The following is a 27,012-nucleotide window of genomic DNA, read 5'->3' as shown; positions in this document are numbered from 1 at the left end:
TGGGATCTTACAATCCCCCAATTTAAGGGGAACCTAGTGTCCTCATCGGCATATCCGTACCAAACGGCAGAGTGGTTCTGATACTAAATTGTCATATTCCGGGTTCGACTCTATCGTAACACGATATTGTCCGCTTTGGGCTTACCATTCCCTCATGATTTTGTTTTTAGGAACTCATGAGCAACTTCCTAGTGGATCACCCATTCTATGAATGCTTTCGCTTAACTTCGGAGTTCTGATAAAATCCGAAGCCAGTGAGTTTCCAAAAGGCCTTGTGCTATAGGGAGGGAAGCATGTACATATAAGGCACATCACCTTCTCTCCATTGGTCGATGTGGGATCTTACATGTAATGGGTCAGATCATATTACCTGATAATATTAACTAGTCGATTTCGAGTTGAGTCATATTATCCAGTTGCTTAAACGGATGTTACACGACATGACCTGTTAATATATCAGGTATAACACGAAAATAATACTAACATAAAAAAAACATGACATAAATGCCAGGTCTATCTATGCGCTTCTCTCTTTAATGAATCCTTTTTTTCATAAAAAAAAAAAAAAGTAAAAAAATCAACCAATCAAATATCAATCAATTTGGGAGAGGGAGAGTTCAGCGAGAGTCAGTCCGCACTAAACTAACCGAACCACCTCTCTCTCCCTTCTGACCTGCTCTTTGTTTCCTCCGATCCCAAAACCCTCGGACCCACAGAGAGAGAGGAGAGTAGATCCCAATCGGAGAATGGCTACCGCTCAAGCGACGCCCGGCGGCAGCGGCCGCCAAGTGTTGGAGTCTATGTACTCGATGATTGCGCTCGTCTTCATCATCGTCGCCTACGTTGAGCTCTGCGACGCCGCCACCGTCGTCGACGTGTATCGGCTGATCCAGTACGACATCTCTGGTGCTCCTTTTGGATCTCGGCTCGCCAACCTCAACCACCATGCTGGCTCTTTGAACTTCGCTCCTGGCTCTGATCTCTCCCGCACTGTCCTCATCATCCCCTTACACGAACTCAACATCTCCTTCGTCACTGGTACTACTACTATTACCTCTCCAGATTAAGATTTGAATAAATCTCAGAAATGCTTCTCAGTGCTTCGATAATTTTACTTCTAAAATGCTGATTAGTAACAATTCCGAATAAGTTCTTGACGTATTGAACGCACGTGCGGCTCTAAATTTCCTTTCTCTAACAGCTCGTTAAAGTGAAAAGATTTATGTTTAAGTAACTCAATAACATATTGCGGTTTGAATTTTGAATATATTGAATATATGAATGCTCGAGACCAAATTAAGCAGAATGTTTAATATGATTGTTTCTAAAAATATAACTAATTTAAGTGAGCTTGTTAAGTTGGTTGAGTACGGACCAGCCTTTCCGTTAGTGATTTTGTGATTGCTGATCGAGATTGGTAATCATATTGCAGAATACATTACCCAGAAGCAGCCTCTGGGAGGTTTGCTGTTTTTGCTGCCCCAGATATTTAGCATTGAAAGCAGAGAAAGGGCAACGAGTAATCATCAAACTGATGGAGAGGTGCCAATGAAGAATTATCTGGCCGAACTTGAAAAATTACTTATTCATTCCAAGATACCTGTGAGTCCAACAGCCATAACTTTTTCTTATTCTTTTTACATTCCGGCAATTGTTTTTTGGTTTCTTGCAGCTCCCAAGTTATGGTTTATGATACCCATGTGCCTATGCATATATGCTGTTGTATTTAGCTTTATGATTGCTTGACAGCTAGCTTCTATAGTTTTCCTCAAGCCTTCCTATGTAAATTTATGAAATAGTGATTAAATGATGAATGTTTATTTTCTGACTTGTATGTTGGAACATTAGTTGGTAAGTTTCTGAATATTTCAGTGTCCTTCCTTGGTTTAAGATATATGATTAACTTTTTCCCCTAATTTTCTCCACCACTGAACCATACGCTTGAGGTTCTTTATTTGATCAGTATGGCATATATTCTCAACATAACTTTGGTAGAAACAGCTACTAGCTTAATTTGTGAAATCCAATGCAATCTTATTTTTCCCAGTAAACCACCCCACTAATTGTTTTTCATTCCTTTTATTATCTTGCATTTCGAGTTTGAACAAATCAATGAAAGCAGAGTACTTGCACCATAATTGATGTTGTGGTGCATATGTTTTTTTTTTTTTTTTTTTTTTTTTTTTGTGAGCATGTGTTTAAGAATACATTCACCAACAATACTAAACTTGAAAATGGCAAGTAGATTCTTAAAAAAGGCCTTCTACGTTAACTTTTACATCATTTACACTTCCAATGTATCTTTTTTATCTTAAAAAAAAAGGAAAAAAGAAAATTACACTCTATTGTATATACGTTTGCCTAGAATTCGGGTTTCATGGAAGAACATCTAAACCTATTATATATTTTCCATCCACTGCATGTTATTGACCAAAGAAGGATCAATGAATTATTCTAGGTTTTCTTAGAATATGCATAGTATTTTATACGTATCTATGCTTACCAATAAGGGTGAAATATTGATCCTTGATTGTTGTACCATATGTTGTAAGAACTTTATTAGGAAACTTATTATGTGCTTTTCTAATATAGTCAATGGGAAACTAATGTGAAGGTTCTAGTTTCAGATGCAATGAATTGCATTCAGCATTCATAAATGAAATTGTATTGGTTCATGTTAATTCTTTCCTATCTGTGATTCACTATTTGAATGTTTGAATTTTGTTTGTTTGGAGAATTCATATATTAGGATGGGAGTAATTCTATGTCCTAGTTACGTTTTGCTTATTTAAGTGTTTATTAAATTATTTTTTCTTAAAGATATTTTTGTGGTGGTGTGTTCTGTTACAGTATCCTGTATATTTTGCTTTTGAAGATGATGATATTGAGGCTGTGTTGGCTGATGTCAAGCGGAATGATGCCACTGGTCAACCTGCTACTGCAACTACTGGCGGGTAAGTAAATGGCTATATGATTAATATTATGAAACTTATTTGACAGATAGCTGCAGAGTATAATGTGCATCTTAAATTAGAATTTTCTGAATTTCAAATCGATGATATGCCAGAAAATATTTGTCTAAGAGAGTGATTTCTAGTGAGAGTGAATTACATTGGGAGGGTGGTCCCTCAAGCAAGTTCGGGCCATTATACATTTTACTTGGAAAGCCATACTAAGGATGCAAAGATTGCACATAGAATCATTGTGTTGCAAGTTCATCAGGATTCTAGTGGGGTGGCCACCAGAATTCCTGAAATAAATAAACTTATAGCTACTTCCAGAAGGTGGATCTTGGTGCAACTTTCTGGTCATAGGAGGGTTAGAGGTTAGAGAAGGGAATCTTAATTCCCGTGGGATGTGAGCTGGTTTTGGGTAGGAGCCAGCTGGAGGTTAGGGTGATGGAGGGGAAAAGAATAAAAGAACATACGTCTGTAGACAAAATATTTGGAGACCGAGTTTGTTAAAGACGGTTGTGCAACCACAAATATGTTTTTTGGGGGACTACAAACTTGAAACTTTTAGTGTGAAAATACATATGTGGCTGCTGATTCAGGAGATCTTTTCGATGACGTCTAGAAAACAAGTACAACTTATACAGCAATAAGCTTTTGTTCTTATCCTCGTTTGTTTTCCTTTGTATATCATTATTTTTCTGACCTTGTTTGTTATTTTTCTTCTGCTCATTTCTAAAGATTTCAATTGTGCTTTTTTAAAGTAAAATATTTGAATCTTAATTATGCTTTAAATGCATACATATGGTTCTGTTTGTGGTACTGTTACTTCTGTATGATTGTCATTGTGCGCATCAATCCTTTTAGGTACATCAGTAACAACTCACACTATACTTGTATATCCTTGTTTTGCATGAGCTTGAGGAGGGTTATAATGTTTAGTCATGGAACACCTCTGAATCACTTTCTATTTCTGGTCACATTTCGCAGATACAAGCTTGTTGTTTCAGTCCCAGAACCTAAAAAGCGCGCATCACCCACCATCACAAACATTCAGGTTTAAGCTAAAAAAGTTTCTTGTTTATTTTTTCATTTTTATTTATTTAGTTCTTTTGCTGTTGGCGTCCTCTTTCATTTTGTACTGAGATAGATAATAATTATGAGTATGCTTCATGGCGAAATTTTTCCATGTTGAATCATCGTATTTGGGTCCATAAAGTTCTCCAAGGTTCTACACTAACTCTACTGGTCTGACCTTTTCACCAAGTTTTTAACAGAATTCATGCACTGTTTACGTGTGAAACCAAATTGGTGTGTTTGTAACTAATTGTTATTGAAGTTAATAGGCACATATAAGTGTATCAAATTGTTTGGGATATATATTCTAAGCTTTATGGAAGATGAGTGTTTTTTTTTTCCCAAATATAAACAGCACACGTAAAAATGATGGCAACAAAAATGACCCCCAGTTTGTGGTAGCAAGAGAGTTTCTCAGAGTGTTCAAGAACATGACTAGTATTGTTGATGATGATGATGAAGACTATTACGTCAAAAACGATAAAAGAGGCTCCTAAAAATAATCTTCACATCCGTTCCAAAAATGAGTTTTCCATCATTAGGCTTTAAGACATGACTAGTAACTCCAACGCACCCTCGAAGAGTATTAGGTTTTGTTTACAATTCCTTAAAAAACTTGCTTTGTTTTTAGAACATGACTTGTTATTCTACTTGACCCTGGACTGCTCTAATGTGTTGGGTACATTTCCCTGTACACAACTAAAGCTTTACTGCTTTTATGGATTGCATTTTAGCTGATTGGAACAAAGAGTTAAGTGATGGAGAAATTGTTTATAATTTTGGCTTATCATATTATTTTAAGTAGTCACCCAGGATTTATTTGTTGCCTATGTATTGATTAGTTGTATTCAATAGGATTTGAGTTTTTGCAGTCTTTTCCTGCAATGGTAGAGGTGTTAAAGCTATGCTAAGCTCAAAAAGTGTTCCAAACCCATTAAGTAACAAGTTGACAACTTATGTTGCAATAACAACTTGACAACTTATGTTGCAACCAGAAATACCTTTAGTATGCATAGGAGCTGGTTGACATTGTAATTCATTGTAATACATTAAAGTGAAGTGAGGTCATTGCACATATATTCCACCACTTTGTAAAACTCAATGGCCGGCCAAGACTATCTAATTTCTCAGTTTTGTATTCATATTAGCACCTTGGAGATACATATTCGTTAACATCATACGTCAACTGTACTAAATATTTTCACACTTCTGAGCGTCAGTCCGGTTTTAGTTGTAGTCTTGTAACCTTATTCTGCAATTAGCATCAGCAAATGTTTTCATAGGGCGTCATTGTAATTGGAAACCCTTTATTGGAAGATTGAACTTGCAGTTGATTGTGTTTAGTTTGCTTCACTTTGTTTGGAAATTGAATATTTCTTTTCGATGAATATAGGGATGGTTGTCAGGACTGAAAACAGAGGGAGAAGCAAATCAGCTTCCAACTATTGCTATAGTAGCATCATATGACACTTTCGGTGCAGCTCCTGTATGTAACTTTACTGCATATTGTCAATAACTTCAGCTACTTTAATCTTCATAAAGGTCTAAATTTTCTTATGTTTATAGGCTTTATCAGTGGGAAGTGATAGCAATGGAAGCGGTGTTGTGGCACTTCTTGAGATTGCTAGGTTGTTTTCTGCTCTTTACTCCAATCCTAAGACAAGAGGAAGGTATAATTTACTTTTTGGGTTAACATCAGGAGGACCTTATAACTACAATGGAACTCATAAGGTGCTCATCTGTTCCTGGTTTATTACAGCTAGCATCTTGTCTCCAAGTCACTTAAATATTTTTCCACTGCTTATCTTGTGTATATCTTATTTATTTTCATTTACAGTGGCTTCGGAGCTTTGATCAACGCCAGCGTGAGAGTATTGACTATGCTATATGCTTGAATAGTATTGGCTCATGGGACAAGGACTTGTGGATTCATGTGTCTAAACCACCAGAAAATGCCTACATAAAGCAAATTTATGAAGTAAGCTAATAACGTTTTACAGAATATACTACAAGTTGTGTGTTGAATTACATTGAGTTCTGCTGCTTTACTGTATGGTTTAAATGTGGGATTTGCCGTAGGGTTTCTCTAATGTAGCAGAAGAACTGGGCCTTAAAGTTGGTCTGAAGCACAAGAAGATTAATATCTCAAATCCCCGAGTAAGTACCCCTTTTTTGGTGAACTAAGAATATTTGGTTATGTTGTGGCTGAACAATTTAATGATAATATTTTCAAATCCCCGAGTAAGTATATTGCTAAATGCCTCAAACTAGGAAAGATGTTTGGTTATCTTGCACTTTATTCTTGGAAGCAATATAACTATTATTTATTATGGCTCAGGAAGTAGATTGCATCGGTTTTCCTTGGTTAGTAAACTGGTATCTGGGTTGGTTGAAAATCTTGTATTTGGGGAATTTTATGATGCCCGCAATCATTTTCATTACTGGCTTTGATATGGAAATCCTCAGGGCCCAATATCTTGTTATACTGAAATTTCATGGAAAATGTTTACGACTTGAGAAAATAACTAGAATCCCCTTAATCTAATATCTGGCTCTAGGATAATCAAACTAATCATTGTTATGCATGAGGTTCATTGCAAACTTTTAATCTATTGGCATCTTTACTGATCATCGACATGAATATTTTGCTTGTGTAGTATATTTTGAGGTCATACCTTACACAGACAATTTGTTGGTTTGTTTTTAAAATTATATGTTCTGCTGCTGCAACCAAACAGGACACTACTGATTTGGTGTTTTTGTGGGACTGTAAATCAGTCAGGGTGCATCTTCTTCAAAGTACTAGTCCATTGCTAGAAACATGCTTTATTTTCATTGCACTCCTGTACCTTACTGTTTATATCAGGTGATAAACCGTTTAATTGCTGTAGGTAGCTTGGGAGCATGAACAATTTTCACGGCTGAGAGTTACTGCTGCCACTCTTTCTGGACTCCCTGTTGCTCCTGAACTGTTAGAAAGCACTGGCAGTCTTGTTGATGGCAGGTTAGTATCTATACCCACGTCTTCTTACTTCTGAAACTTATAAATAAAGAGTAAGCTGCCGATTTGCCCACTGAACTATCACCCAACTTTCGATTTCCCCCCTGAACTTTTTAATTGGAAAATTAAGGACTTAAACTAATTTTTTGGCCGATTTGCCCCCCACTGTTAATTTTTCATTCATTCCATCCAAATTTCTGTTAAATGGAAGCATGTGCACAACATGTGTGGGTAGTTCGGTCGCTTCATTTTTTAAAATAATTGAAAACCTTAGATTTTTATAATATAAACCTATGCAAATATGTGTGATTCTATAGCTTTTGTGTCTGAATGTCTAGTGAAGTAATGCTTTTGTTCACAAATGAGAGTTACGTGGTTTGCACATAATAAGAGTTAATGTTAATTTGGATGAAATCTATTAAAAACTAACGGTAGGGGGGAAATTGGCCAAAAAAATTAGTTTAAGTCCTTAATTTTCCAATTAAAAGTTCAGGGGGGAAATCGAAAGTTGGGTGATAGTTCAGGGGGCAAATCGGCAGTTTACTCATAAATAAATGGTCTTTTGCTGAGATCTTGGTTTGTGCAGACCTTTTGTGAATGAAACTGCAATCATCAGAAGTGTCAAGCTAGTTGCTGAGAGCCTTGCGGTAGGGTTAATCTATCTGGAAATTACTCTTTATTCATTCCTTTTTTCACATATTTCTCTCTTGGTTCTAGTACTATCTTAATAAGAATGCAATCATGGTTTTAGTACTTATACTATAGATTGTAAGTTTTCTACTTTCTCTATTTTTTTTCATGCTTAAGGTGAAAGTGTTGGGTTTTTTCCAACCCATGATAAGTTTTCCTACGTCTATAAGGAATTATAGTCTTAAGAGGATTAAATTGTTTTCCCAATTGGAGTTAGTTTCTCAATTGGAAAAGGATTCATAACTAGATTCCAATTAGGATTAGTAATCCTTATTGAAGAGACCTTTATTATGTCTATATAAAGGGGCTATTGTACTAGTTTTGAATTGGAGGGAGCAAAACAATAAATTGTATACCACTCAAGGGATTAGAGTGAGACAATATTGTAAAGTGTGTGCGAGAGAAAAGAAGGAGATAGTGTATTTCTTGTTCTTGTTCTTTCAGGTTTTTCGTCAAGTTCTAGTTCTAGAGATTTGGCAAGATTATTGGTTGTACTCATTATTGATATAGTGAAGGATTGTTGTTGCTGTCCCGTGGACGTAGGCACATATTGCCGAACCACGTAAATTCTTGGTGTTATTTATCTTGGTTATTTGTTTTTCGATTTCCGGAGTTTGTTCTTGTTTTTCCCATTCTTAAACACGATATTCTCAACAGATAGAACGTTTAGCCATGCTTCGTAGATACCTAAAGCTTCGAAGAATGAGAAGTTTTTGTGTGGAATTTTCTGTCTGTTATGTTGTTAACATTCAATACATTTGCTAACTAGATGTGTAGGTCTGAGAGGAATGGTAGAGTCCATCTAGATAAGCAGCATGTTTGGGTGACTTGAGTTATCGAAGTTGAAACTTCAGGATAATGGTACTTAGAAACTTTGACATTATGCTGTATAGAAACTTGTGACTTAATACTGTAAAAGCAGTTGCACCTGGTGATTGTCGTGTCCTTAGATATAGGAGTTAGAAGGATCTATACCATAATGGTGTCTGCATCGTCTATATTATCTATAACGTAATGGTGTCTGCATCGTCTATATTATGGATGCAGTTGATTCAGGTCATCATCAACCAGCATTGATGTGGAAATAGTTGCTTGAACACGAAGTGTGTAACATTGCGAATTCTGGAATATGAATTGTTAAATTTGTCCAATAGAATTTAAAATGGTAGCCAGAAAAATTACTTAAGTAATTGGTTCCTGACCATAATTATTTATAATCTCTAATGTTTTATTTCCCTTTATTGTATTCAGAGGCATATCTATGGTCATGAAGGAAAGAACATTCAAATCTTTGCAGACAACAGTAGTTTAGCAGTTAATCCTTCTTACATAAAATCGTGGTTGGATCTACTGTCACAAACACCTCGAGTGGCGCCATTTTTATCAAAGAATGACCCGTTTATCTTGGCGTTGAAGAAGGTTGTACTATCTTCATATTTTACTTACATTTCATGGTTTATATCTTCATATTCACAATTGGCTTGATATTATGATAAAATTTGCTCACTATTTAGTAAATATTTATTTACAGATTCTCTAATTTTTCTTACTGTATGAAAAAGAACAAAGTTATAAAGTTAAAGATATGTTGGAAGCATCTAAGGTTTCTCTGTTGTTGACAGTCTTTCGAGCTCAACCTTCAGAAGTTTGGCAATGATACTTTGCTGGGTTAATAAGTTTCATTTATGGGCTCAACATGTAATTGTCAGATTATGCAATATATGTAATAAAAATTTTGAGTTTCTTAAAATAACTGTTTCTGAATTCAAGTTACCTATACTTAGAGATCATTCGTGGCATATGATCAAACTGCGAGCATGCAAAACTTCTCACAGACATCGTAGTAAAGAAACTGGGGACAGCACCTGGTGTGCTCCAGGCTGCCATTGTAGGTGGGGTTGGGTATATATTGTGGTAGACTATGGGATAATCAAGTACCTAGAAACCATTAAAAAATAGGGGGAAGGGAGGAACCTTAGATCAAAGAGGAAAGTTTAAACCAACTTGTCTTGTATAAAATTGATTTCCTTTTCATGCCCTTGGTATTTGTTTCTAACTTATCAGAATTGATATTGTCGACAGGAATTGGAAGACAACACAGATGAGGTGAATGTGCAGCATGAGGTGCTTGATGGGATGTTTACTTTCTACGATTCAACTAGGGCTAGCCTTAACGTGTATCAGGTACTAATTGTGTATATGAAAAAAACAAAGTTGTTTGATTGTGTTATTTTATGTTGATTTTTGAACCCTATACAAGGGGCATTACATTGAATGACAACTGCCTCTTCGGCTCTTCCTACTGCAAGAGCTTATACTTGCTAGTTTTTTAGTCTAACTCTCGGCTCCTATATCAATCTTCTTTAGCAATACAATCTCCTTTATAGTGCTCGAGCTTAAATAAGTTTCTCATGACACTTGTTATATTTAAACTGCCATAGAAACATGCTGGTAGGAGTGTTTGAGAATTGTCCGTCATAAAATATGTTGCATTATCTTTTTAATTACCTATCAGTTAATTTCTTGGCGTAAAGACTGATCAGCCTAACCATGTTATTTCAGGTGGCTAGTGTGACATTCGACTTGCTGTTGCTTCTGGTCTTGGGATCATATTTGATCGTACTTTTCAGTTTCCTTGTCATCACAACTAGGGTATTGTTCCTAATCCTTACAATACCAAAGCATCGTATATTTGTCCTGCCATTCTCACTTTTTACTTGTAGATTGAATGGAATCAAGCCAGATATCTGAATTTTTTGAATTGCTTGTGCTGCTCTTTGACAGGGTCTTGATGATCTAATCAGTTTATTTCGACGACCTCCCTCACGTAAAGTGAAAACAGCTTGATTACCAAAGGTAGGATTGCGCCAGAAAATTGCTTTTTGGTACTGAAGATTCTCTGGCTTAGATTAAAATGACAATTGACTAGTTTGTTGTTAGTGGTTCCATCCATGTCTTGGCCTAGTTCATGTCACGAGGATCATTCAGATGTTCGTTATAGGAAAATCTTAGTAGTTTATTGCGCCAGAAAAGCATCAAGGTGCTGAGAATTTTTTCTTTGTCGACGTTTCATATTTTATCCGAGTAATATTTCTGGCAACTTGTATGAATTCGATCGAGTGGGTCGAATAAACAAGGCAAAGGTGGAGATAGAGATCTTTGTATGGTTTTGCTAGAAAGCAACACGGTCTTAGATGTTTTCTTTTCCACTCGCTTGTTACCCAGTGGTAGCAAAAATTTCGGAGTCATCAATTTTATCACGCGATTTGATTGCTTCTTGTTTCAACTCCTATAGAATGTGCAAGTGCGATGTGTTTTTGAGTTAAATTCCAATTGGTCCATTTTTATTCTGCATTTGTTTTTGCTTGTGTTTTGTTCTGATCAATATAACATTCCCATCGTCTCTGGTAAAAGCAAGTCCACCGCGTAGGCATTCATAAACTGCTCTACTGTAATTCTAGCGGATAACTCCAATTTTGGTTGCATAAAGATCTTAGGCAAATCCAAATAGGGTTTTCGTGTACGTTCATCAGTAAGTATTTCTGGATTTCAATACTCCCAATGCCAGATAGCTGCCAAAAAGCAGAAGCCTGAAAACACAGTATGTGCCCCATCCACACCTTAGTAACTCCAAATACCCGGATTCGTTACAGTACCCCCTGTGATACTTCAACCGCCCCATGAATTGGTTATTCCTAAACGAGTCTATTTGGAATATATAGATTGTGCTAAAGATTCAAGATTCAAAACGAATTTTTATCTGTTTAGACAAAACTTAAAAAATAAAAATAAAAAATTGCATGCTTAACCTTGGTGGTATTCGGTGAAAGAGAAACTCAAAGCCTGAGATATTGAAGTTGGGTTATTTTTTGTCTAAAGAGCATTTCCGATGTTAGATGAGCCAATACCTTCTTTAGCACACCTAAATGCTAACAATGTCAAGATATAAGTATGATACTCTACTGACGTGTCTTTTGCAATTCAAGTACTATTTATTTTGAAAAGCACGGCTTCAAAAAGTTTGATGGGACTGTGAATTGAATACGAGATGTCCAACCAAGTAGTGCAAGTCTCATATTTTTTCCTCCTACAACCTCTCTCTTTTGTCGTACATGGAAATAACGAGCGGAATTAAACAGGAATGTGTAGGGGAAGATAAAGGGGTGGGTTATCATTTTTCGTGTGAATATAGTGAATTTAGTGATGCAGTACTTTTGTAGTGCATTTTCACCATGGCAATCCACTATGTGTAGTACTCTATCTATTTGAAATTTGAAATTGAAAATGCACTACTTTCATAAATACTAAAATGGAAAATATTAGGGAAATACCCTAAAATGGAACAATTTCTTAATCATGGGATAGAAATAGGACATTTCAAATATGCACACAACATGCACATGCCTGCACAACAATCGGACATAAATAAGATTTTTCCTACACCTTGAAATGATCCTCCCATATAGATGGATTATCCAGAAATTCCATCTCTCATTTCCCATTTTGTAGAGAGAAACAGAGAGAGAGAGAGAGAGAGAAATCTCTCTCCTCCAATTCTAGTTCAAAGAACCCTAAGCCACCCATCTTCTTCATCGAAGAGCTCTCTCTCTAACCCACCCATCTTCTTCATCCAAGCTCTCTCTCTTTCTTTCTCTCTCTCTCTCTCTCTCTCTCTCTCTCTCTCTCTCTCTCTACATTTCGAATTTCGAATATACTCTAGAGCTCTCTCTCTAACCCACTCATCTTCTTTGATTTTTACCTTTTCATTTGTAGGTTTTGCGAACTGGGTTTACTTAATTTTGCTTTTTGATTGATGGATTTATGGAGTTGAAGTGTTTGGTTTGGTGTTTCTTGGAGGAGACCCAAATCCTTCATTTTTGATTTTTGATTTTTTTTTAATTATTTCTCTGATTTATATGTGGATTTTCATTTCTTTTGTCTTCTCCCTCCCTTTGCTCCCTCTCTTGATCCAAATTTACAAGCACCAAAATAGGGTTTGACTTTTGCTGCAATTAAATGAAAAAACGTATTAAAGGTCAATTGCCGTTTGGAGAAGAGATAAATTTGAGGGAAAATAGAGAAATCAGAGTGGTAAGAAGGAAGAGAGAATGATATGGACGAAATTGTTTCACATATTCGTTCGCTTTCTTCGTATTAAGCTCACTCATACACTGTATGCACACAACATGCACATGACATGCTCATGTTATGCTCACAGATCTGGGCTTAACCCAAAAACCCATAGGTCACAGCTCTCTCTTCAAAATCAGAAAAATGACCCTAAACTTTATATGAAGAATCGAAGATTCATTAATTTGAATTTGGTATCAAATTTGACTGGGTTCAAATATTTCAAGGATTTGAAAAAATTGCAATTTGAATAGGCACAAAAGAACCCAACTGAATCAAAGAAAATTGTTTCACGAATTCGTTTGTTTTTTTTATCGTATTTCCAGGGCTTGCCTCTAAATCAAAGGAAAAAGTAGTAAACTACGTTAATGCAAAGATTATCAAAGATGTAAATACGCATCATCTACACATAATACACTATATGCACAACACATGCACATAATATGTATAGTACATACGCATGATATGCACAGAACGAGAGAAACTTTAACAGCAACATAATGGTATAGTGGATACAATTAAAACATAATTGTTATGTATATAAGGTTACAGTGACAGTTTGAAAAGTCTTGTTACGTATATCAACCACCGCTTAACCGTGCATGTGGAAAACATGATATTCGTTGTCATTATTTCATGGACATGCATGACCCTTAATGTCCTCTAAGTTTTTTCTTAATTTTGTTTTTCGTTGAGGCCAACTAGGTTGTAGTCATACTTGCTAAATTCTGGGGCTCAACATAAGTGCATCATAACTAGTGAACATTCTTGCTTCTCATATTAAGATGTAGCCATGCACACCATATGCGCACCACATGCACATTACGGAAAAAATTTCACAAATTTATGCAATTGAACACTTAAACCAGAAATTGTTCCATCCCAGTCTTGTAGCACGTCAAAACTTGAAATTTGTTCCACAACCCATACGCCCCAACATGAAATACAAACCCTAATTTAAATTCTAAGTATTAATTCATCTTGCAAACAATCCATTTATTCCATAAATCATTGATGAAGGAACTTGGAACTAAATACCCTACCTTCCAATCCCTACCAAAGCTTTAGTCGCCGGAAAAAATGGAACTTGCTGGCCAAAACAGAAAATATGGTACAAAATCTAGCTCACTCTTCTCACCTCTCTCTCGCATCCCTTTGTTCAAAATCAGAGGTATGAGGTGAACCCAAAGCCCATATCACTTTTCTCGCCTCTCTTTGGACTTCTATCGCTTCGAAATTGAAGCTCATAGATCTGAGGAAGGGAGAGAGAGTAGAGAGAGAAATCAGAAAATGGGAGGAATAACCCATTTATATGTGGGTATTTTAGTAATTTCGATTTTGTGCATGACCAGTTTGTCCTATTTCAGTCCCGAGATTAAGAAATTGTCCCATTTTGGAGTATTTTCCTTTTTTTTATGACATTTCCCAATTAAGCATGTGTTGAGAATTCAATAGTTTATATAAAAACATTTTTTTATGTACTTTGAGAGAAGGGCAAAGGAAGGGAAGATATCCCTCCGGATCTCTCCCATCAAATTCTAGGCCGGGTCCCTTGAAATTTAATCCAACGGCTACAAACATGGGGGCCCTCTATAAGTTATAATAATTGTAGCAGTTAGATCAAATTTCAAGGGTTCAGATCTCTGGATCCCTAGGACTTGGTGGGAGAGATCTGGAGGGGATCTCTTCCTGCAAAGGAATTGATTAAAACGTGACAAATGGATGGCTAAGGGTTTTTTTATCTGTCATAAACAATTTTTCGAGGGTATTTTTCTACTTCAAGGTGCTTAAAAGATTGAGGATAAGAACCTATAATTCACGAGTATAGAGTTGTTTCCACGTTCTTTTATCATCGAAATTCTTTCTCTATGTCGTCAAGGGGCATGAAGTAGCGAAAATACGCGGGAAAAAAGGCTCATATGATGCAATTTTGATGAAATTTATAACAGAAATTGACGGAAGTAGTACATTTACATTAAAAGAGGATTATGATTTCTCATCTCCAATTTCCCTGACAAACTCGCACATCTACATTCAAGTAGAAAAATCTTTCAAACCATTTGCCAATGCCATAAATCAAATTTGATAACTCAAACTCAAACTCCATCTCCAATTTGCTTTTAATTGTTTGTGTTGGTCTAATGGCCTATTTTTGTTATTTGCTAACAAACTAGGACAAACTTGAGCAAGATTTCCTCAAAAGAAACACAAGTGCAGAAAAATACCCAAAAACTCACTCTCTTACCTAGCGAAAACAAAGTGGGAGACTAAATTGAAGTGCTAATAACAATTTTCATTAAGAAAAAGGTGGCGAGTGTACTTTCAATTTGCAATTAGTACGCTTCAACAGAGTGCTTAAAACTCACTTGCTTGGGTTAAGGGGGGTGTTTAGGGGTATAAGATTGCTGAGAATACAAAGGTCTTTACTCGCGCATCAAGTAAAAGACCAAACAAACATTCAAAACTACGCGGCACTGTCAATTCGAAACTTACAAATACCCCTATATCGAAATTCCCCTCCCATGAGAATGAGAATCGAAATCCTATACATCATATGCACACGTTTAAAGGGGGAACGAAAGAAGAAGGCACACAATGAACAAAAACAATCCAGCTTGTAGACTCTGCTGCTTCAGGTAGGCGTTCACTGGCCTGCGTTAACATGCTGACAGTAAAGCTTTTCGGAAAAGGTTATGAGTGGGGTGCTTTCTGGAGTGCTCCGTATACCATGTCAATGAATTGATTATCCTACAGAGCAGGCAAGGTTCATAATCAAGTTATGAACAAAGTTAACGATAATCATAATGAAGAAGAACCTAAAGATTATTCACCAGTTGCTTCAGTCGAGAACTCTAGATAATGATTCGGTACCCAATATAATTCAAAAAATTCAAAGTTGTAATGCAAATGGACGTGTCTCCTGGGAAAAAGGCATCAGGAATATAAACCTAGGTATTTGTTTCCTTGATGCATTTTTATCAACTATAAAACTACAAAACGTTCATGATGCATTTTTAAACAATTTCCAGAATATGTGCATGAATTTTGAACATTACTACAAACATTTAATCTTTTCAATTGAAAAAACAAATGAGCGTAATTATATCTACATAGCACCATTACGACAAGACTAACCTGTACAAGCAGCATGAGAGCATTTCGTACTTTATCTCTGTTAACTGGCCCATAGTTCGGAGTAGGGAAAGAAGCAGGAGTGAGAGATGGTGGAGGAGCTGGCGGTGGAAAAGGTTGTAAAAGAGGAGCACCATATGGACGTTGCACAGTTACAGCAGGGTGAAGAAGAGGAGCAGCAGGGATTGATGCAGAGACAGGTGGCATGGTTGTTACTGAAGAGGAAGGATGACCAAAAAAAGAAGATGGCTTTACAAGATTACTGGCCAAGTTGGTGATGTTATGGGATTCAGGGAGGTCAAGGTAAGAGGACAAAGTTGTAGACAGTAACAGTGGAGCAGACGGTATTTGCATGCCAGGAATACTTGAAGGGGCAACACCGACTGGATGAGAAGGTAGAGAGACTGTCGAAGATGACTGGTAAGGCTGTCCGGTAATTGCTGTAGTTGAAGAAGTCACGATAGTCATAGCCGTCTGCAATTAATGTCCAAATTTAGATTGGCACAGATATAGGAAAAATGAAAAAAGATGTTTCATCGATCCTGAAATTATATCCATCAGTATGTTCACCAATATATATACACATATGCAGGGATGACATTATGCATGAACACAAAATTATATCCATCAGTATGTCCAAGCTGTATACGGACACGTGCTTGTGCTGAGGCATTCATATGTAGGCATACACTCACCAAGTCTGTATTTCCTTGAAATGAGCATAAAACATAGTGCAAACGGGCACATTAGGAGGTACTCCGTTTGCAATTTTATTTATTATTTCTTAAAGGACTAGAACCAACAATCCCACATTAACTACTCATCGCTGAATTTGAGAGTAACCAATATTAGCATCAAATGCAGAAATTGTTAGACAATCAAAACATTTTCATTCTACAGCTGTATGGAACAACCAAAATTCCCCAATCAATGACAAAATTAGGAACTCATGAAACCCTATACAGTTAATACTACAAAAGGCCAGAATAAACTTCCACAACTGCAGAACATTAAGAGGAAGAGAACATACACTGAAGAAGTTCACAAAAGCTGGATCATCTGGAACGTCAGTGACACGAGAGGCAGTTGATGATGATGGCTCCAAAGGACCATCCATAACAACCATGCTTGGGACTGCTTCCAGTTCCTCAAACTCACTACAAAAGTAATACATTCTTCCTTCAGTTGTTATCATAAACAAAATGACTAAAATTGCTACAAAATTGCACAACTGAACATTTGAAATATTCAACAGCATAAACGCATAATTTCTTATGCTATTGTATTGAGAATAGAATATAGATAAATATTCCAAGAATTTTACAAACCAGAAGTTTGCAAGCTCAGCAGTATACAAAAAGAAAATATCACCCTTCAAAATGACCAATAATACAAAGCCAGAAGTTTATATACTATTGTCGACAAGGAAAACTTTGTAATAGCACAGACTTCAGAAGTAAAGGAATAACTACATTTGTGCTAAGTAGGGATGAAAGGAATATTACCTCTTTGTTGGTGATGCCATTGGCTTTTGAGGCACCTTGGAATATGCACTAAGAATCCTGGAGCCACACAAGTAAAAGATAGAATGGATTTAAAAACAAAGCAATTAAGGATAATATACAATCTGGCACATCTCAACTTTCCTTTTTAACTTTTATATAAACAAGAAGGATAAATAAAATGCAATTCAGTCAGGATCCCAGCAAACAGTTGCAATAATAACATACCTAGGTCATGTCATGTGAGAAACCAATAATTAAAACACTAAAAAAATGCATTTCTGGAACTTCAGTTGACCGATAAATTAAAGTTACGCAAAGTATATAAGAAAGTAAACACTCGAAAGAGTGGTACGCAAAACTATTTCTCATGGCGTTACTATGTCACAATAACCTTCAACTTTCTCTCACCATGAGACATATTACTCGCATTTAAAGTTTTAAACTAATTGTATACACAACAAGTTCAATTGTATCTTGGCACAAATACTAGCCTTCATTATTTACCTCCAACAGAGTGAAACTAGTAAAAGGGTAGATTCCCTGGAAGGATTTTTTTCTGAACACAACGTATTTCAAACAATAACTGATAAACATACACAGGTAAAAAGATTATATCTATTTTTGGCATGTATTAACATGTATTAAAGTTTAGAGTTACTCATCTATTTTTCTTACTTGTCTTAAAAAGAAAAATGAGATAAATCTTAAATAGTACATTATCGGAGTACTTTTAAGATCTTCAGATATTTAATTGTTATGCACTGTTCACCTAAATGCCTTATTGTAATAGAATATCCATTCACTGGCATACTTGTTGCATCCACGAAGTTTTTGATCGAGTCAATCAAAAATACCACAAAGATCATAATTTTTCAATCAACTTAAAATTGCCAGAAGACAATACCTGCTAAAAAGATTTGCCACCTCCTCACATTCACTTGAATTGTAAAACCAAATGCCATTGACCTCTCGAGCCGCATTTCGATACAATAGATATGGATGTTGGACTTCAAATTCAAAATCTCCCAAGAGATCCTCCACCAAATTTTCTGCTCATGCAAACATACTAAATCATCTTAATACAAAGAAATTTAGTAAAGTATAAACATAAAACGCATGCCATATAAAAATTAAAAGCAAAACATCATTAGGCGTCTGAATAACCTGAGATATAGACTTAAAACAATACTAGAAAGGCTAATAACCAAATCAGAAGATTTTGAAGCCTCAAGTGAATGAACTTTCATCTCTCAATCTCAAATACTTGGTCCCTTTGGTGCTTAGCCTTTCATGTAGCACACTTGCTGTGTGGAGTAGAAGATATTCACCATATGCAGGATCAAATGCATAGGATTCAACGAGAGGCAAAGAAGAACATCAGACCAGAGAGGAAACAAATTAAAAGAAAAAAAAAAGAACTCAGAAATGTGGTCCAGAGTCCAGAGTCCAGTAATGATTGGAGACTGGTTCTAATGGTATTTGGTACCAGAGCAGGTCAAGCCAGCCAAGGGAAGGACACCCGAGAGCTCATATGCTACTTCAACATATGTTCTTCTTCTAGTGTGAGACATTCGGCGTACTTACTAAGTTAAACCCTAAACCCTAAACTAATAGTACCATAGCAAATTCTCCATTTTTGAAGGCTACACTAAAGAATCAAGTTTAGCAAGTAACTCGGAAAATCTGATCAACCCTGTTCACAAATACCAATAAAACTTCCAATCTATGAGAACTACAAATGCAGCGAAACGACACGGATCAGGAATTAAAACACAATGCAAACGCACTGACCAGTATTCCGCCGGTTCATCACAATGAACTGAAACCGAGGTTGCGCATTCCTGGAATAACAGCAACAAAATTAACCCCCAAAATCCAAATTGCCACAAAAAAAAAAAAAAAAAAAAAAAAGAAAAAACCAAATCTTGCAACGCAGAATTACCTCTTGACCACGAAGAGCGATCCTTCAACGTCCTTGCGACTCTAAAAATGGAAAAAAAAAATCAGAGAGAATTATGCAATTGGAATCAGATCATAAGCAAAAAAATAATGAGATATCAAGAAGAAAATAATGAGAAATTAAGGAGAAAAGGTAGGACTACCCATTCGCTGAGGTCAGTGTTGAACTCGTAGAAGGTGACGTGAGTGGAGGTGATGAGAATTTCCTCGACGAAGGGGTCGATTCGCTGCAGAACCGTCAGATTCAGAAGCTTCGTGCTCTGCTGGTCCAGATTCGGCGTCAATTTCCCGTTCTGCGACATTTTTTTTCTAACTTGGGCTTCCGCTCCGCCACATGTGCCGCCACCGCAACCGCAAAATTTCAGAGGAAGAAGCGGAATTTAAGGAAGGCGAAGGTCCAACGACATCATTAAACCTTCCTTCTCAAGCGAACCCGTGACGCTGTTATTCCCAATGACGAAAATACCCCGACATTCTTCTTCTAGAAGGGAATTCGACGTTTTGGGGGTTTTTACATCTGTTTCTGGAAAGTTCCATTTCCTCACTTCGCTCATTAGTGCTGCTGCTAAGCTGACAACATTTTCCCGCCTTGTAACGAAATGTTAAAGACGAACTTGTCCTTTTGTTGATTGAAGGAAATTACATTTTCTCCGCATGCACGCCATATACTTATTTCGGATAAGAATATCATTAAGAACTCGATTAATCATTCTGTTTCGATAAATAAGGAATGTTATAAATAGGGAAAAGTTTGAGAGATAACCTTTACTAGTGACATGAGCGAATTAGGTGTAAAATATTACATTGTAACTATAACACAAGGGGATGACAAATAAAAGAGAAATGAATAAATACTGATGTTATTGATCTTTTCTTCTTCACAGTGTATTTTGATAGTACACGGAGCGCTCTATTTATAGAGCAACTCCAAACAAACGTAATAATTACACCTTGAAATTTACAGCATACACCTGTTGAAAATACAATCCTCATTCATTTCCCAAGTCCATATTACTGTGTGGGCATTCATTAATCCACCAATAGTTTCAACATTACTATGTGGGCATTCATTAACCCACAAATATTTTCAACTCCCCCTTGGATGCCCACATATCAACATCAACTGCCTCGTTAAAACCTTGCTCGAAAAAACCCAGTGGGAAAAAACCATAGCGAAGGAAAAAGAGTACAACTTTACTTGGATTATTGATATAGTGTAAAGTATGCTTATGTTGCCTCGTTAAAACCTTGATAGGAAAAACCCAGTGGGAAAAATCATAATCGAAGGAAAAAGAGTACAACATGCATGTATCATGGATGCTCCCCCTGATATGTATCTCATCCTGATTCTGCATTTTCCAAATTTATTTGATTGACGACGTAATTCGATACTTTGCACTAACTTTTGAAATGTGCACTTTGGTAGAGATTTGGTGAACAGGTTTGCCAGATTTTCATTGGAACATATTTGTTTGATTTCAATAACTTTAATTCTGAAGCTCATATACACTGAAAAACTTTGGAGATATGTGTGTAGTTTTATCGCCCTTGATAAATCCTTCCTTCATTTGGGCAACATAGGCTGCATTATCTTCATGGATGACAATTGGAGTGTCTGTCTTTGAAGGTAGACCACGTGAATTCCGGATATGATGGATCATTGATCTTAACCAAGAACATTCACGACGTGCTTCATGTAAAGCACGTATTTCTAAGTGATTTGAAGATGTAGCAACTAATGTTTGCTTTGTTGAGCACCATGAGACTGTTGTATCTCCATTCTTGAACACATATCTAGTTTGTGAGCGGGCTTCATGCGGATTAAAGAGAAAACCAGCATCTGCATATCCAACAAGGACCTAGTCATTTGTGAATTTCTTTGAGTAGAAGAAACCCATGTATATTGTCCCACGAAGGTATCGCAATACATCTTTGACTCCCTTTCAATGACGAATTGTTGGAGCAGAGCTATACCTTACTAACAAGTTGACTGAAAAAGCTATATCTGGTCTAGTACATTGTGCTAAATACAATAAAACACCTATTGCACTCAAATATGGTACTTCTGGACCAAGGACCAGTTCATCATCTTCTTTTGGATGGAATAGATCTTTATTAATGTCCAAAGAACGAACGACCATTGGCTTGCTGAGTGGAAAAGCCTTGTCCATGCCAAATTGCTTAAGGATTTTTTCAATGTAAGCTGATTGGTAGACCAAAATTCCACTAGCGCAATGCTCGATCTGCAGGCCGAGACAATATTTTGTTTTTCCAAGGTCTTTAATTTCAAATTCGCTTTTTAGATATTAAACAATTTTATTAAGTTCTTTAGGGGTTCCAACTAGATTCATATCATCAACATATACTGCCACTATAACAAATCCAAAGTTAGATTTCTTAATGAACACACATGGGCAAATGACATTGTTGGTATACCCTTCTTTGATCAAATACTCACTGAGACGTTTATACCACATTTGTCCAAATTGTTTCAACCCATACAATGATCGCCTTAATTTGATTGAGAGCGTACCTCGTGGTTTGTTAGTTGTTTCAGGCAACTTAAGTCCTTCTAGGACTTTAATATATATGTCAGTATCTAATTTTCCATATAGATATGCAATGATGACATCCATAAGTTGCATGTCAAGTTTTTCTGAAACTACTAAACTTATTAAGTAACAGAACGTAATTGCGTCCATTACAGGAGAGTATGTCTCCTCATAATCAATTCCAAGTCTTTGTAAAAAGCCTAGTGCAACAAGTCGTGCTTTGTATCTTGCAATCTTGGTTTTCTCATTTCGCTTTCTTATGAATACCCATTTGTAACCCACAGGGTTTATACTAGGTGGGGTTTGGACTACCGGTCTAAAAACATTTCTCATTTCCAAGGAATTTAATTCTACCTGGATTGCATATTTCCACTTAGGTCAATCTTGTCTCTGTTTGCATTCATCGACAAAGCGGGTCTCAATATCATCACTTAATATGATTTCAGTGGCTACTACGAATGCGAACATGTCGTTGATGATTATTTCATTCTGATCCCACAATTCATTAGTACAAGCATAATTTATGGAGATCTATTTGCTTTCATGTACCTCTGTTTCTTCAGGTACATGTGTCTCATCAATGACATTTTCTTTTTCTGAAAGTACAGAATCATGAATTATGGATTTGTCATTCATTTTTTCTTCTTGAATGATTTTATTTGGATTCAGTTGTGCCCTTGTCTTTCTCTTGCGAAAGGGTTGAATTTTTGAACCTGAGGTCTACCACGCTTCAGGCGTGCACTAGATGAATCATTTGCTACCACTTTATTTTGTCCAACAGGGACATCAATTTTTGCAGGTGCATTTGCAGCTGGTATATGTGATTTTGTCACTTTCATAGCATCATTAAATGTATCTCGCATTTGATTGGAAATACTTTGAAGATGAATGATCATTTTCACTTCATTTTCACATTGAGTGCTATGTGGATCAAAATGAGATAAGGTGGGAACAACCTATGTCAGCTCTTGTTGTTCTTCTGGAACGATATTTTCTCCCCTTAACGACGGGAAGATTGTCTCATCAAAGTGACAATCAGCAAAACGAGCTATAAACATATCACCTGTCAAGGGTTCCAAATATCTAATGATAGACGGTGAATCAAAACTCACATAAATTCCCAGTCTGCGCTGAGGTCCCATTTTAGTGCGTTGTGGTGGTGCAATAGGCACATAAACAGCACAACCAAAAACTCGTAAATATGAAATGTTTGGCTGATGCCCAAACACGAGTTGCACTGATGAGTATTAATGGTTGGTTATAAGTCTCAATTGAACCAATGATGTAGTATGTAAGATGGCATGTCCCCATGCAGAGACTGGCAATTTTGTTTTCATGAGCAGAGTGCGAGCTATTAATTGAAGCTGCTTGATAAATGCCTCTACTAGACCATTTTGAATATGGACATGAGGAACATGGTGTTCAACATCAATTCCCAATGTCATGCGGTAATCATCAAAGGTTTGAGACGTAAATTCACTAGCGTTATCAAGTCGGATTGACTTAATGGGGTAATCTGGGAACCGTGCTCGCAACTTAATTATTTGAGGAGAAGTCTCGCAAAAGTTACATTCTGATAGACAAGAGACAAACATGTGACCATCGGGTAGATGCATCAACCAAATCCATAAAATATCGGAATGGTCCATAGGATGGTTAAATAGGCCCATAAATATCTCCTTGAATTCTTTGTAGAAATGATGGGGATTCAACATCAACCTTTAGTTGTGATGGTCTAATTACCAACTTCCCTTGATCACAAGCCTTGCAAGGGTTATCATTTGAGATAGCAATGTGTCTGCTCAATAATGGATGTCCATTAGAGTTGGTAATGATTCTACGCATCATGGTAGATCTTGGGTGACCCAGACGATTGGCATGTAAACTTTTGAATCAATGAACTTCTGGTTCATGACAGTATGTGATTCAAATCATGCAACTTCTCCAATTTACGCTTCTGGGTATCATTGGAGGTAATGCATAGATACTCCACATTTTCTGCATTTTTCGTTTCAATGTGGTATCCATTTAAACGTATGTCTTTGAAACTCAACAAATTTTGAGTAGATCGAGTAGCGTACAAAGCATTCTGTATGGACAATATTGTTCCATTTGGTAACATAATTTAGGCTTTCCACGAGCCTTCAATTACAAATGATTGGCCTGATATTGTTGTTACCCTTACTTTTGTAAGCATCAATCCTTGAGAAATACTTTCAATCTCAAAGTATTGTATACGTGGTTGTGCTGTCTGCAAGACAAATATCTCTGCCATTTCTCATGTTTTGAGAATGACCATAGTTTTTATCCATGTTTTCTGAGTAAAGGGGATCACGGTTAAAAGCAATTTATAACAGGAAATTTAAATGCTACTTTTATTGAATTTGAAATGCTAGTTTTAAACTACAAGTTCAGTACATCAAATATAAATGATTCAGTCGGACCGGTACACTTCATTCCTCATTTCCACAATGAAGTCTGAGACATCTAGGTGGGTTGTGTTCAATTGCCCTGATAAGTTGCACATTGGAACATGTATATCCATTGGTGGGTTATGTTAAACACCTTTCTCCTTGATGGAGGCTTGATATAGATCTATCAAATGTTTTGGGGTACGACAAGTACGCGCCTAATGCCCATTGCCACCACACCTATGACAGGCTCCTTCAGAGTTTCTGGGAGCATTGTTCATATGAGCTTTGCCTTTATGGCGATTTACATTTTTGAAGCTCGGGCCTGAATTATGCCTTGAAACTTGGTTGTGAAACTGGACACCATGATTCTTGCCTTTCCCATTCCACCGTCCTCGCCTGTGGCTACGTCCTCGTTTATGATTATTGCCACTAGAGGATGTGGTGTTCACTTCGAGGGAAACAACATTCACTTCTGGGAATGGTACAGATCCAGTAAGTCGGGACTGGTGATTTTTCATCAAGAGCTCATTGTTTTGTTCAGTTACCAGGAGCATAGATTTCAGCTGGTTGTATTCAATGAAACCTCGCTCTCTATAATGCTGTTGTAGGAGCACGTTTGAGGCATGAAAAGTGCTAAAAGTCTTTTCCAGCATATCCTACTCAGTGATGGTTTCCCCACAGAGTTTCATCTGGGAGCTAATTCTGAACATCGTAGAATTATACTCAGCCATTGACTTGAAATCCTGGATCCTTAGGTGAGTACACTCATAACGAGCTTTTGGAAGAATCACTGTTTTTTGGTGATTGTATATGTTTCTCAATGCCTTCCAAAGAGCTAATGGATCTTCAACCGTTAGGTACTGCTCTTTAGTCCTTCATCAAGGTGGCGACGGATAAAGATCATGGCCTTCACCTGATCTTGAGAAGATGCACTGTTCTCCTCATTGATTGTTTCTCCAAGATTCCCTGCATCCAAATGGATCTTGGTATCCACTACCCAGGTAAGGTAGTTCTTCCCATTAATATCCAAGGCAACAAAATCAAGCTTTGCCAAGTTTGCCATTTTCTTTTCTGAAAGAAAATTGAGATGTGTAAGAACTTGCAATAATATGTATTTTGGAGGTATGTAGTGTTAGAACTTTTGGTTCTTACAAATTTTTCATTTTGATCTTCAGACCAAAATGATAAGCATTCGAAACTTCTGGCTCAATATTTACATAATGAATGAGGAGGACGATTGTACTGCACCATTCTCATAACATAGGATGGGCGATTATTCCGCACCACTCAAGTAGTTTGAAAAATTTTAACACACAGAGCAGGGTGGGCGATTACACCGCATCACCTAAAATTGCAATAAAATTAAACAGCAGACAGATTTAAATATGCAGGGTAGGGTGGGAGATTATATCGCTCCACCTAAAATTTGCAGTAAGATTAGATCTGCATTCCAAGATAGGCAATGATACTGCACCATCTTGGATTGCAGTAAGATTAAATTTGCAATTCAAGATGGGCAATTGTATCGCACCATCTTGGATTGCAGTAAAATTAACATAAATAAACACTGGGTTAGTAGTCAGGAGCTGTACCAAACAAGAAATCAAATATATAAGTAACTGTTAGGTTGAGAACTAGAAGCAGGCAAGGTGCAAACAATTCTTCGCAAGGGTATATCCAGCAGGTGAGGCAGAGGAAGAAGAAGAATAGTAAAATCCTTAGAGGAAACAGTTTTTTTTCTTTCGGTGAAGAGAAATAAGAAATGGTTAGAGAGTCGTGCTAATAACGTGTTATAAATAGGCAAAAGTTAGAGAGATAACCTTTACTAGTGACAGAAGCGAAGCAGGTGTAAAATATCACACTGTAACTATAGCACAAGGGGATGACAAATAAAAGAGGGAGAGATAGATACTAATGTTATTGATCCTTTTTTCCTTCTCAGTGTATTTTGATAGTACACGGCGCGCTCTATTTATAGAGCAACTCCAAACAAACGTAATAATTACACATCAAAATTTACAGCACACACCTTTTGAAAATACAATCGTCATTCATTTCCCAAGTCCACATTACTGTGTGGGCATTCATTAATCCACCAATAGTTTCAACATTACTGTGTGGGCATTCATTAACCCACAAATATTTTCAACAAGGAAAACATTATATTTAATTTGAAGTTTGAACTCTTGTGAAGAGACCTGTATTGTACTGTCAAACGTAATTGGAGAAGTAATCATAATTTAGTATAATAGCCTACATCATAGCTTCCAGAAAGAGTTAAGAGCAATAGTCGTCATAGGGTCTTTTCCCCTCTCTTTTATTTTCCTAGCTATTATGGCGAATAAATAAGAGTCACTTGTATGGTGATTTAGCTTTTGCCTAAGTCATGCTTAAATTTGAGTTCCCATCACTTCTTTTCTGTCCAATTTTAGTCCAACGCTAATGCCACTTGCTTACAAAGTTTGATCAATGGAGACCAAGCATTCTCATTTTCCACCCTTATTCTACAAGTATTTAATAACTAGATGCGGCTTATTCGACGTTGGCGCTCATCAGGCCGCCGCGGCGGCAGTGGTACTCATGATTTTCGGTTTGTAACAT

General features: G+C 36.7%; 2 protein-coding genes across 2 annotated transcripts; one reads left to right on the top strand and one right to left on the bottom strand.

Annotated features, from left to right (window-relative positions):
* The first annotated feature begins 610 nt into the window (after positions 1-610).
* On the top strand, positions 611-11,046 carry LOC126590151 (uncharacterized). Its single transcript, XM_050255677.1, has 14 exons — positions 611-1,038; positions 1,433-1,602; positions 2,851-2,954; positions 3,942-4,008; positions 5,422-5,514; positions 5,595-5,759; positions 5,866-6,006; positions 6,108-6,185; positions 6,920-7,032; positions 7,616-7,676; positions 8,971-9,138; positions 9,802-9,903; positions 10,282-10,371; positions 10,504-11,046. Exons 1-14 carry the CDS (start codon positions 747-749, stop codon positions 10,564-10,566), a joined length of 1,707 nt encoding a protein of 568 aa, XP_050111634.1. The 5' UTR covers positions 611-746; the 3' UTR covers positions 10,567-11,046.
* Positions 11,047-15,121: 4,075 nt separating this feature from the next.
* On the bottom strand, positions 15,122-20,000 carry LOC126591504 (mRNA-decapping enzyme-like protein). Its single transcript, XM_050257204.1, has 8 exons — positions 19,589-20,000; positions 19,429-19,469; positions 19,278-19,327; positions 18,391-18,535; positions 17,487-17,543; positions 17,012-17,138; positions 15,985-16,455; positions 15,122-15,597 (listed from the first exon to the last, which is right to left on the bottom strand). Exons 1-8 carry the CDS (start codon positions 19,745-19,747, stop codon positions 15,541-15,543), a joined length of 1,107 nt encoding a protein of 368 aa, XP_050113161.1. The 5' UTR covers positions 19,748-20,000; the 3' UTR covers positions 15,122-15,540.
* Between the last annotated feature and the right edge of the window lie 7,012 nt (positions 20,001-27,012).

The sequence above is a fragment of the Malus sylvestris genome, chromosome 11, assembly GCF_916048215.2.
Source record: "Malus sylvestris chromosome 11, drMalSylv7.2, whole genome shotgun sequence".
NCBI classification, from domain to species: domain Eukaryota; kingdom Viridiplantae; phylum Streptophyta; class Magnoliopsida; order Rosales; family Rosaceae; genus Malus; species Malus sylvestris.
This window is presented reverse-complemented; position numbering and strand designations above follow the sequence as displayed.

What these genes read in the sequence shown, in the direction of transcription:
- LOC126590151 (XM_050255677.1), top strand. Translation starts at nt 747, where the DNA reads ATGGCTACCGCTCAAGCGACGCCCGGCGGCAGCGGCCGCCAAGTGTTG. An exon ending in ACATAAAGCAAATTTATGAA is followed by an intron (nt 6,007 to 6,107) that starts GTAAGCTAATAA and finishes GATTTGCCGTAG; the next exon opens with GGTTTCTCTAATGTAGCAGA. An exon ending in TAGTTGCTGAGAGCCTTGCG is followed by an intron (nt 7,677 to 8,970) that starts GTAGGGTTAATC and finishes TATTGTATTCAG; the next exon opens with AGGCATATCTATGGTCATGA.
- LOC126591504 (XM_050257204.1), bottom strand. Translation starts at nt 19,747, where the DNA reads ATGTCGCAGAACGGGAAATTGACGCCGAATCTGGACCAGCAGAGCACG. An exon ending in GTGGCAAATCTTTTTAGCAG is followed by an intron (nt 17,544 to 18,390) that starts GTATTGTCTTCT and finishes GTGTGGCTCCAG; the next exon opens with GATTCTTAGTGCATATTCCA. An exon ending in CTCTCATGCTGCTTGTACAG is followed by an intron (nt 15,598 to 15,984) that starts GTTAGTCTTGTC and finishes CCTGCTCTGTAG; the next exon opens with GATAATCAATTCATTGACAT.